General features: G+C 43.7%; 1 protein-coding gene across 2 annotated transcripts in view; it reads left to right on the plus strand.

Moving 5' to 3' along the window:
* The window catches only part of MATN2 (matrilin 2), a 135,278-nt gene extending 125,136 nt beyond the window's left edge, over positions 1-10,142 (plus strand). The window contains exons 14-19 of one of the 2 annotated variants that reach the window (XM_042973260.1): positions 1,348-1,761; positions 5,109-5,261; positions 6,511-6,582; positions 6,989-7,066; positions 7,447-7,545; positions 9,464-10,142. In XM_042973260.1, the coding sequence (XP_042829194.1) occupies positions 1,348-1,761; positions 5,109-5,261; positions 6,511-6,582; positions 6,989-7,066; positions 7,447-7,545; positions 9,464-9,519 (872 nt within the window). In that variant the 3' untranslated portion in view covers positions 9,520-10,142. Of the gene's footprint in view, positions 1-1,347; positions 1,762-5,108; positions 5,262-6,510; positions 6,583-6,931; positions 7,067-7,446; positions 7,546-9,463 lie in introns of both variants that reach the window. The other variant, XM_042973259.1, reaches the window with a different exon arrangement.
* Positions 10,143-11,976: the final 1,834 nt, after the last annotated feature.

Raw genomic sequence — 11,976 nt, forward strand, 5'->3', positions numbered from 1 at the left:
TTTCTTTTCTTTCTTTTTTTCTTCCTTCCTTTCGATTCAAGAATAGGCTGTGAATGTAAATGAAGCTCTGAACTGACCTTTCTTCTTTTACTAATAAGCAATCAATAAGTTAAATAATAGGGACAAGAACTTAATGGGAAAGGAGAACTCAATCCCCCAACACGCACACGCGCACACACACACACACACGCACACACTGCATATTATTTGGGCCTATGCCCAGAAATAATTTAGCTTTTGTGTGTCCGTGTTTATATTGTTTATATTGTTGTGCTCTACTTTCAAATATTAGACAACTGCTTGATATATAAAAGAGAATGTTATGTCGCATACTGTAGACTGTTTGAAATGAGATCATTCATTCAGGATCTGCAAATTTGTTTTATGCGGCCCTAAATAACAAAGTCTGTCCACGGCCAGATTGCTTAAGTAGTCACGTAGAGCTTTCCTGCCAACCATCTGAGTTGCCTGAATAGCTTCCATATAGATCAAGAATTCACAGTCATGATTCATTTTTCAGCTTGAATAGGTCAGGAGGCTACTTGTAGGTGTGCTCCCCAATGGGCACCACCTCTTTCATTTAATCTGCCAACAAGCACTTATTGAACAACTGCTGCGTGCCAGGTATGGGGGTACAGAAGTGAGACCAGAGGAGGAACTTGCAGACCAGAGAGATCGACACATCCTCGGGTAGCTAGTGTGCCGTGTGGACTACTGTACCGACTACCCTGGACTGTAAGCACTTTCATGTGGGGGATTTTGCCCTGGTCCCTCTTGCAATCCTGCCTGCTGCCTTGCGTGAAGCAGGTGCTCAAGAAGCCAATTTTCGTTGGATACATTAGCCGTTATTAGGGGTACACAGAGAGAGAGTAATACAAGCTGGGTTCCTAGGGAAAACTCCCTGGAAGAGATGATGGCTGAGCTGAATTTAAGGATTTCCTTCTCTGTCGTCTGTCAGAATGCCAGCACTGGGGTGATGTCACCCTCCTGGAGGGAAGTTATAGGAATCTTTTGGAAGCTGTCAGGCCCTACAATACTCTAGACACAGTCCCTGCCAGACTTGGCTGTCAGTGACCCAGAGCACGGTGTGGACCTGATTCCCCTGATGATTTGTGCCTCTGTTGTGTGATTTTGCTTACGAAAAACTCTCTTTTTATGAATTTAACAAGCCACATGGGAAGGCAAATGTGAAAATTATCGTGGCTCCTGACTCCCACACCTTCCGCCTGCCCCGTGTATTATCTGAAGAACAAAGGTAGTTCTCCAAAGTGGCTCGGCCTCCAACTGAAGCGTAGTTTTCTTCTATGTGACCCTTTAACTACCTCACCTTTCCTCTCCTTCCTGCAGGATGCACTGAAGGCCCAGTTGACCTGGTCTTCGTGATCGATGGATCCAAGAGCCTCGGAGAAGAGAATTTTGAGATTGTGAAGCAGTTTGTCACTGGCATTATAGATTCCTTGGCGATTTCCCCCAAAGCTGCTCGCGTGGGACTGCTCCAGTATTCCACGCAGGTCCGCACAGAGTTTACCCTGAGAAACTTCAGCTCGGCCAAAGACATGAAGAAAGCCGTGGCCCACATAAAATACATGGGCAAGGGCTCTATGACCGGGCTGGCCCTGAAACACATGTTTGAGAGAAGTTTTACCCAAGTAGAAGGGGCCAGACCTCTCTCCGCACGGGTGCCCAGAGTGGCCATCGTGTTCACAGACGGACGGGCTCAGGATGACGTCTCAGAGTGGGCCAGTAAAGCCCAGGCCAACGGTAATAAGGGATGGAGGTGTGGCTTACATCACTTCAGGTTCGGGTTTCTTAAACTCACAGGGTGGTCAAAGGGTGGTGGGTGACAGGAGTGAGAGCCTCTGAGCGCTGGGAGAGGCTTCGCGGCAAGTGCTCATTCACCTGTGCTGCACTGCCACCTAGAGGCTGTAAAGGGAGCCCGCGGGGGTCCAGGACTTGGGAGGCGGGCATCTTGCAGGCTGTGCTGTTAGTCTAGACACCAAACCCGCCTGAGTAGTCACCAACTGCGATTTCCCAGTGTGTGACCTCCAGGGGAGAGAAGCGAGTCTGCACGTGCTGTTTAACCACAGATAGATATACGACCGTTTCCAAACACTGGTCTGGTGGCTTTAGAATCACCTCAAGAGTTCGGTAAAAATAGATTCCTGGTGGGAGGAACTTTTGCTGATACTTTTTTTTTTTTTTAAAACCAGTGCTTCAGGTGAACTCTGAAAGCACAATAGCCTTCTGATAGCGAACACTCTTGTGTTTGTAGGAGGCAAAAGTTAGCTTCTGAGAAAATCAAAACGTTGGAAGAGATTACCACTCTAGGCTCTTATTCAGGCAAGCACAGCCGTACGAGCACAGTGCCTAAGGTGGGGGAGACGGGGGCTTGAGCTCACGTGAGCTGTGCAGAGATGTGAAGTATGGCAGAGGAATACGGCCTTCCGAAAAGGAAACCCGAAAGCTAGGATGGTCGGGAGAGGTAGCGTAAGGTGAAGTGACTGGATTCCTCGGGGAGATGAGGAAACTTGAGACTTTGCAGCAGTTTGCTTGAAAGCCACTTTCTTTAAGAACTTGTTGAGGGTGCATTGCTTTAACAAGTCCTATAAGGGGGGAAAGGGTGTGCAGACCAGGCCTTCGCCCAAGACTTTATGGAGCCATTCCCTGACCAGGCATGGCATATAGGACGTGTGTGACTAATCTGAGTCAATGAACAAGGAGAGAAAGTAGTAGCAATCCCGTTAGTGAACTCCATTCCTCCCCACAGAAAGGCTGGCTCACACTGACATTCAACGACGCTTTGTGAAGGAGGCCATTTTATTGGTATTGTACCTCCTCTTTCTGTTGTCCAAGAATAGAACATTGACTCCTTTTCCTCTAGCCCAATAGAATAGTAGCCACAAAAAGTGTCCTGTTCTGAATCATCTGAGTGGACTGTGAAACTGGCTGCTCATACACAGTTCTTCTGCTTCCAGACTAGCTTGCTAGAGCTCATGTCAAACCCATGAACCCCACTAGCCTGCATTTTTTAAGTTTATTTCTTTATTTTGAGAGAGAGAACAAGTGGGGGAAGGGGCAGAGAAAGGAGAGACGAAATCCCAAACAGTCTCTGTGCCATCAGCACAGAGCCTGATGCAGGGCTCGAACTCACGAACTGTGAGATCCTGACGCCAGCTGAGATCAAGAGTTGGATGCTGAATCTGCTGCGTGACCCAGGTGCCCCACCTCTACCCTGCATTTTTACTTTTTTTTTTTAATTTTTTTTAATGTTTATTTTTGAGACAGAGAGAGACAGAGCATGAGCAGGGGAGGGGCAGAGAGAGAGGGAGACACAGAATCTGAAACAGGCTCCAGGCTCTGAACTGTCAGCACAGAGCCCGACGTGGGGCTCGAAGTCACGAACTATGAGATCATGACCTGAGCCGAAGTTGGACACTTAACCGACTGAGCCACCCAGGCGCCCCTACCCTGCATTTTTAAAGCGCACACGGGGAAGCATCTTGTTTCCAAAGACAGTGGTTAGCCCTCTTATTTGTCCCATTAAGACCCATCTACCTTACTCTTTCCCCTACTTAAATTTCCACAAATCACCCAAAGACAGGTAAGTGGTAGGTGAAATTTGGTTCTAAAATCAACAAGATATGGGGCGCCTAGGTGGCTCAGTCAGTTAAGCATCAGACTTCATCTCAGGTCCTGATTTCATGGTTCGTGGGTTTGAGCCCCGCATCGGGCTCTGTGCTGACAGCTCAGAGCCTGGAGCCTGCTTCAGATTCTGCGTCTCCCTTTCTCTCTGCCCCTCCCCAGATCACGCTATGTCTCTCTCTCTCAAAAATAAACATTAGGGGCGCCTGGGTGGCGCAGTCAGTTAAGCGACCGACTTCAGCTCAGGTCACGATCTCGCGGTCCATGAGTTCGAGCCCCGCGTCGGGCTCTGGGCTGATGGCTCAGAGCCTGGAGCCTGCTTCCGATTCTGTGTCTCCCTCTCTCTCTGCCCCTGCCCCATTCATGCTCTGTCTCTCTCTGTCTCAAAAATAAATAAACGTTGAAAAAAAAAATTAAAAAAAAATAAAATAAAATAAACATTAAAAAAACTTTTTAATCAACAAGATTTACCTGAAGTGACATCCTCTGATGACTTTAATTATTCCTATGCATAGCTAATATAATCTTAAAATAGTAGTTCTCCTTTTTAGGGAGTTTGATCAGGTCACTGGGCTCCTGGACAAATATGTTGAACTCGCCTATTGACCTTATACAGACTTAGAACAAGACATAACTCTTTCCCCTTGGCTTAAAGAGCCATTTTTATGTGTATTTAAAATTAAAAAAAAAAAATCTAGCCTAATGAATTAGCCAGAGCAAGATATCAGTGCTAAAAAAATGTTGAAAATCAGGCAGAATTTAAGTTCTTACCATGTTTTACTTTCAAGGGAAGCACTTATGGAGGAAGGCAGTCTAGTGATTTCTGTTGTTTAGAAAAGCTTTTGGAGCAATTTCATGTCCCTGTTGAAATCTAAGGTTGGTACTTGGGTTTGTTCTTTCTTTCACACTTTGGGGATTTCCACTGGTCTGCAGATTTCCCTTTTCAGGTTAGCACGCCTCATAAGGCTTTGTCCTTCCAAGAGATGTGAGTGGAGAGCAGCTTCCCCTGCCCCGCCCTCCCAACCCCTCCTTTAAGGATCCTGTCCTGTACCTTGGAGAAGTAGAATCTAGGTTAGAAGGTCATAAATTGACCTGTTTCTTAGAATTCTCCCCGAAGAGATTCCCATTTAGTAAGCCATAAGATAGTGCTCTTTTCTACTTTATCCCTAAGGCTAATTCAGGCAGAAGCTGCAGGTTTGTTAAATGACCTTGCCCTGAGCTGAGCAACAGGTTGGTGGTCTAGCTCCCAACTTCCCCCAGAGGTTTCACCTTCCTCCCTCTTGGAAACCCCTCTTTGTTTTCCGTAGGGCCAAAACAGAAATGGTGGAGAAATAAAGGGAGGGGGACATGGACCCCTCAAGTCGCACCACTTAATCCCCACCTGGCTCTGGGTGCCGTACAGACAACTTCCAGACCCTGGGAGCACAGCTCTAACTCCCTTGTTCTTAATTTGCTCTGCAACTTAGGTATAACTATGTATGCTGTCGGGGTAGGAAAAGCTATTGAGGAAGAACTACAAGAGATTGCCTCTGAGCCCACGGACAAGCATCTATTCTATGCCGAAGACTTCAGTACGATGGGAGAGATAAGTGAAAAACTAAAGAAAGGCATATGTGAAGGTACTATCGCTTACCTATAAGAGAGGTCCTCACATCACACAGGACGGCATGGACCCCTGAATGAGAAATTCTCAACCTCTTCCTTCAAAGTGCTTAAAAAAGTGCCTCCCTGGTGTTCAGGGCCAGTAATGCCTGGAAACACTAAGCACAAAAAGGGGAACGGAGGGAGAGAGGACAAAAGGAACAGCTAGAATTGATGAGTGCTTGCTGCGTGCTGAGCAGTAGGATAAATCTTTTGACATACCAGTATATTTAATCCCCAGAAAACCCCCACAGAAATCATCATTTAACTAAGAAACAACCATTATACACATCAGAGAGCTGATACGCAATTTCAGGATATGCCTATGATGGAGTGGAAAGGGATTCATATTTCAAATTTAAAGAATGCCTTCCTGCACGGAGCACTCCTATTTACAGAATGTAGATTCTGTTATGTCCAAGAGCTCCCTCTGCTTATCTCCACTGCACTCCTGGGCCAGGAAGCTTCTCTATAGCAGCTCTGCCCAGCTCCCCTACTTATGTCCCAGGTTCAGTCACCAGTAAAATCCCAAGCGAAATCATGTGTTTCACTCCTCTAAAGGAAAGAACAACGAGATGAAGGGGGACCCAGGGAGGGAAGGCCTTTCAAATTTCTTCTTTTTTTAAAAAATTTTTTTAGATGTTTATTTTTGAGAGAGAAAAAGAGTGTGAGTGGGGGAGGGGCAGAGAGAGAGGGAGACACAGAATCCGAAGCAGGCTCCAGGCTCTGAGCTGTCAGCACAGAGCCCGACACAGGGCTCGAACCCACGAACCATGAGTTCATGATCTGAGCCAAAGTCGGACGCTTAACCGACTGAGCCACTCAGGCACCCCAGGCCTTTCCAATTTCTGATGCGAGTAGATTCGATTTCACCTCTAGGCTGTTTAGTTCAAACTGGAATGTCCAGTGGAGCCTTTGCCACTAGAGCTTAGTCCTTGGACAACTTTAAGTTTCTTTCCCACCCACCTTGTAGACATGACATTTTTGGAGGCATTCTTAAGGAAGATGCACTTGAGGGGTCCAGGTTTCTCTTACTAGAGAACACCCCCAGAGTGATCTTGGATTACCCTGGGAACCAATTGCTTCTTGAAACTGGCGTCACCAAATAAAACCAAAATCCCCTGGGTTACAGCTGGTAGGTAAGGAGCTGGTCTGGGACCAGTTTCCTAAAGAGCACACATGCATGCAGACAGCTGTCACTCCTGTTGGTCATCTTTTTCCTCTCAGCTCTGGAAGACTCCGACGGAAGTCAGGACTCCCCAGCAGGGGAACTGCCAAAGAAGGCCCACCAGCCAACAGGTAAAATCCTAAAAAGCCAATAGGTAAATTTTAAAAAGCAGTGTTTCTAGAACCTTCGGTGGATGCTTCCACCCTCAGACAAAAGTTGTAAAGGAGTGAAAGTGAGTAAGATTTGAATTACGTTAACTATGGCTTTTTTCCCTTGGTCAGATAGGAAACATTTACTCTCCACTTTAAGCCCTATTTGGTAATAGCCTCTCTGCTGAGTCTTTTGCCACAGTACGTCCCCAAAGTAAAGCCGTGTACTACATGCTAGGAACATCAAGTACCTTACTGAGACAGCTGATGGCTGTCTTAGAACCACAACCGTGGTAAGCAGGTTTGACTTCAGTTTTCTTTCTCTTTACAGAATCTGAGCCAGTCACCATAAATATCCGAGACCTACTTTCCTGTTCTAATTTTGCAGTGCAACACCGATATCTGTTTGAAGAAGACAGTGTTTCACGGTCCACACAAAAGCTTTTCCATTCAACAAAATCTTCAGGTAATTCCAAATACAGTATTACTAGAAGGGAACGTGAGACCAGCCTCTTAGCTTGCCAACAATCTCAGCTGAGAGGAGGAGAAGTAAGGAGGGAGGAGGAACCAGGATAGAAGATAAGAGAACAGCTTAAGTAAAATGAGAACTCAAAAAAAATTAACTGAAAAGAAACTGGGGCAGCCTTCCCTGCAGTCCACACGAAAGGCAGTGTTGGAAGCGTACGCGGCCCTTTCCTGGTATTTACTGGATCTGGCTGTGCGGAAAAAGTTGAACAGTTCCTTCATTTTGGTTTCTTCCGTATGCTGATTCAGTCCTATTATTATGCATCTGGGAAGCCTGGTGGGTTATAGAGGTGAGTGAACACTTTCCGTGTGCTTTCTCAGGAAGCCCTTTGGAAGAAAAACACGATCAGTGCAAATGTGAAAACCTAATAATGTTCCAGAACCTTGCAAATGAAGAAGTGAGAAAGTTAACACAACGCTATATCCTTTTCTAGTATTATGCTTCTATGTGCAATGCAAAGAATCTTAACCAAACTTCACAAATACTATTTGTGGGTGTATATCAAATGAAACTATTTCCATGAAGTCAAGAGTAGTGAACTCCCAGAAAGGCTTTTTTACTTAAGCAACCTGATAGGTGTTTGAGAGCCAAGGGCAAGCCAAGCTTCGTGGCCAGGGTCAAGCACGTAGTTGCTATCTGCTGTTCTAGGGGTTTAGCAGGAAGGCCAGTCTGCCAGGAAAGTAAAAGTCTGCAAAGTAAAGAGAAAACAGACTGAAAATTTAACTGCCTCTCTGCTGGGAGGAAAAGGAAATGTACTGGGTCTGATGTGCATCAAAGGTACAGTAAGTACAGGCAAAGAATGTGGACTGAAGAGGTTTCAAACTCCATCTAAACTCCAGACCTTTCCTTTGGCCCCAAGCCATACTGCAGCCACAGTTGGTCAGTGTGTAGTTTCTAGAAGACTAGGGTTTTTTGTTTGTTTGTTTGGCAGCAGAGATCTTTTATATCAGCACTCTAAGATGAAACATGCTATCAAGGGAACAGCAGGGTCCAATGATTCATTAAACCAATTATTACAAATAAAAGGAATGCTTTGAGATAATGGAGAAATGAGGATTCAGTGTTTTTATACTGCCAGCTGCTCTGAACTTCAAATTACAGTAAGCTTACTAAAGCTGGCTGATGTCTATCTCCACACGCATCAATTAGCCTATAGGGAAATGGCTGAATCCTGAACTATCTCTGTGCCAATGGGTTGATATAATAAGGAACAGATGTAGCAATTCCCTTTCTGAAAGCTGGAAATATGCTCCCTCAAGTAAAACAACCTGACAGTGGTTAACGTGGGTGATGAATCCAGGCTCTCACTCTGTCACCAAGGGGACGGGTGGAGGGGATTAAGGAGCTTACCTGAAGACAAATGCTTGTTCTAATGCCCCTCTCCTCTGCCTTTTCCCACCCCACTTCTGAGGGTGTTTCAGAAGTGACTAAGGAAGTTACATATAAAAGAGCATAGGGGCCCCTGGGTGGCACAGTCGGTTAAGTGTCCATTTTGGCTCAGGTCATGATCTCGCTGTGCTTGAGTTGAGCCCCACATCGGGCTCTGTGCTGACAGCTCAGAGCCTGGAGCCTGCTTCTGTGTCTCCTTCTCTCTCTGCCCCTCCCCTGTTCACATTCTCTCTCTCAAAAATAAACATTAGATTAAAAAAAAAAAAAGAGCATAGGTCTTAAGACTTCAAGGCTGCTACCTTTTTGCTGTATCTGGCATCATGGGTGAAAACTCCCCAATCTCTTTTCTTTCCTGACATTATTTACTAAGGCCTCATCCTTCTCTTCACATTCCCAACATTATCACTCTGGCTCCCAAAGGTGTGCTATGGCAAACTACTTTACAAGCACACAGATGTGAGTAGAATTAAACATTTTTCTGAAAGAATTTTAACTGAACTCTCTGGCTTTGATGTTAAAGAAACATTTAACCTGAAAGAGATTTATAGTGTTGATAGCATGTGTTAAATGAAAACCTTCAAGTCAGAGTTTAAAAATTCTTAACAGAGGGGCACCTGGGTGGCTCAGTTGATTAAGCATCTGACATTGGCTCAGGTCATGATCTCACGGTCCATGGGTTTGAGCCCCATGTTGGGCTCTGTGCTGTCAGTTAGAGCCTTGGAGCCTGCTTCGGATTCTGTGTCTCCCTCTCTCTTTGCCCCTCCCCCACTCATGCTCTGTTGCTCTCTAAAAATGAATGAACTTTAAAAAAATTAAAAAAAAAAACTTAACAGAAGTGGAAAAATTTTTATTTTCCAGGACAAATTTTTATGTAGATAAATCAAGTTTGTATTTGAATGTAAATAAAAACAGGCAATTCAGATTCCTCTTCCTTAATTTGAGATTTACTAGAAGAAATGACACAGAGGATGGAAGCCCTGGAAAATCGCCTGAGATACAGATGAGGATTTGAAATGCTCTACATGTTTGTACATCATATCAAGGCTGACAGTGAAAGCAGTTCAGAGCCCCAAAGCTCAGGCTGTTGTTACTTCTAGGTTGTCAAGTAAAACATAAGTAGTACTGAGAGAGCTGGTCTGCTATAGAACAAAGACAAAAAGTATACACTAACTTGTATACATTTATTGAGAAAGAAAAATCCTTCAGAATCCTAAAATGCGATTATCAAGTGAGAACAAGTAAGCTATGCAAGATATTCTGTAACATACTGTGGACCTGATTTGCTTTTGCCTTGTCCTGCCTTAGTGTGTTGCAATCTCATTTGACTACAAAATAGTTTGCAGTCTGAATTCTGTAGAACACTGGCCATAGGAAAAGCTATTTTTTTGTATTGGACTTTTACCTTGATATATGTATATGGATGTATGCATAAAATCGTAGAACGTATGTACTTGTATTAACAAGTTGGGATTTTTTTTTATATACAGTATTAAAGTTCACCACTTCAGAGGATGGTATTCTGTGTAAATATTCCTAGTTTAACTTTAAACACAAGGTATGTGTATATGGGAAATGGTCAATATGCATTTGAAAAAAAGTATTTGGGGCACCTGGGTGACTCAGTTGGTTAAGGGTCCGACTCTGGATTTCAGCTCAGATCATGATCCCAGGGTCGTGGGATCAAGCCCCACCTCAGGCTCTGTGCTGCATGGACCCTGCTTAGGATTCTGTCTCCCCCCCTCCTCCACACACTCTCCCTCTCTCTCAAAAAATATTTAAACTTGCTGGCAATCAGGAAAATGCAAGTTAAAACAATCAGCTTGGCAAAAATTAGTATGTATGACAAGGATGTAAAAAATGGAGCTCTTGTACACTAGCAAGAATGCAAACGGGCATGCTCGTGCAAATGGACATTTTAGTGAAACTAAAAATGCCCACAACCCTGCACTCTAGCAACTGCACTTACCAGCATCTAACTAGAGGACTTTAGCACATACAGGCAAGGAAACCTATACAGAATGTTACTCGAATTTACAAATTAGAAATAACCTAATCATCATCACAAAGAGAACTGTCAAATTGTAGCACAGTCCATACCTCAGAACTACTATCCATTTAAAAGGAATGTACTAAAAAAAATAAAAATAATTTAAAATAAAAGGAATGTACCAGGGGCGCCTGGGTGGCTTATGAGGCTAAGCATCTGACTCTTGATCTCAGCTCAAGTCTTGATCTCAGGGTCATAAGTTGGAGCCCTGAATTGGGCTCCCACTGGGTGTGAAGCCTACTAAAAAGAAAAAATAAATCAGGGAACCCGGTGGCTCAGTCTGTTGAGCATCTGGCTCTTGGTTTCTGGTCATGATTGCATGATCTCACATCCCTGAGAAAATAAGAAAGTTGGAATATAAGGGTCAAAGGAGACATCAAGTCTTTCAAAGCACTTAGAGCAGCAGGAAACAATACAGGTAACAACTTCATGAAGAAATGAAGACCCCCAACATGACATCCTTCCCATGGAAGCTACTGTATTTGAGGCCAAATGATGCTTTTTAAATGAAACACCTTTAGTATGCTTGTTTAAATATTTTAAAATGAGTGTTTTCATCAGAATGTCCTCCCAAAAGGCAGTGTGATAGAGTGAGAACATCTAAGCTTCAATCCTATCTGAAAATCACTGGAATTTAAGTATAAAAGTTATGTGGTTCAAAGTATCAAACCTAAGTTTTATATTTGTATTTGAGTCATCCAGTTGACCCTGAAAACAGGTTTTCATGAGGAAGTATTGATTTGGGTTGGCCTTACCTTCTGAGATACACTTCTAGTTCAGGCATTGCTTCCTTGGCACAGTTGTACTTCACTTTTTGTTGAGTCCCTGCTCCCCCTAGTGGCTCTAGACTGTACCTCCCCCCACTTCATTTTTAGCTATTGAATACATTTCATCATAAGGTTTTCAACTTTCTTCATATTGGGAAGGAAAATGCCTTCATAAGAAAAAAAGGTCTCCAACCAATTTATCACATTTACATATTAATCCAAGATATTTAAGATTACCTAGAATCTGAAATACTTCCCTATTTTCCTTATTTTGTTATTTGTACATGTCTCAGGTGTTAAAAAGTTTTGCATTCAGGTTTCATTATTTGTGTGACTTTTCCAGGCCTTGCTTTCTTCATCTGTCAAATGGGACTAACGGTACTATTTCAATGGATTGTCAAGAGGATTAAATGGCTTAACATGTACACTACTTATGTTTTTATTCTTCAGCCTCCTAGAATTATCTGACACAAAGAAGGTAATTTAAGTATATGTTGAGCAAATGAATGCTTTGCTTACCTTACCCTGAGGAAAGTACTTTGGAAGATTCCTACTCCTAAATTACCTTTTGAAGCAAAGAGATAGGAATAGTAAATTATAGTAAATGTACAAGATGTTCAAGACCTACTATAAACAAGAAGACAAAG

The sequence above is a fragment of the Panthera tigris genome, chromosome F2 (genome assembly GCF_018350195.1).
Source record: "Panthera tigris isolate Pti1 chromosome F2, P.tigris_Pti1_mat1.1, whole genome shotgun sequence".
NCBI lineage: Eukaryota > Metazoa > Chordata > Mammalia > Carnivora > Felidae > Panthera > Panthera tigris.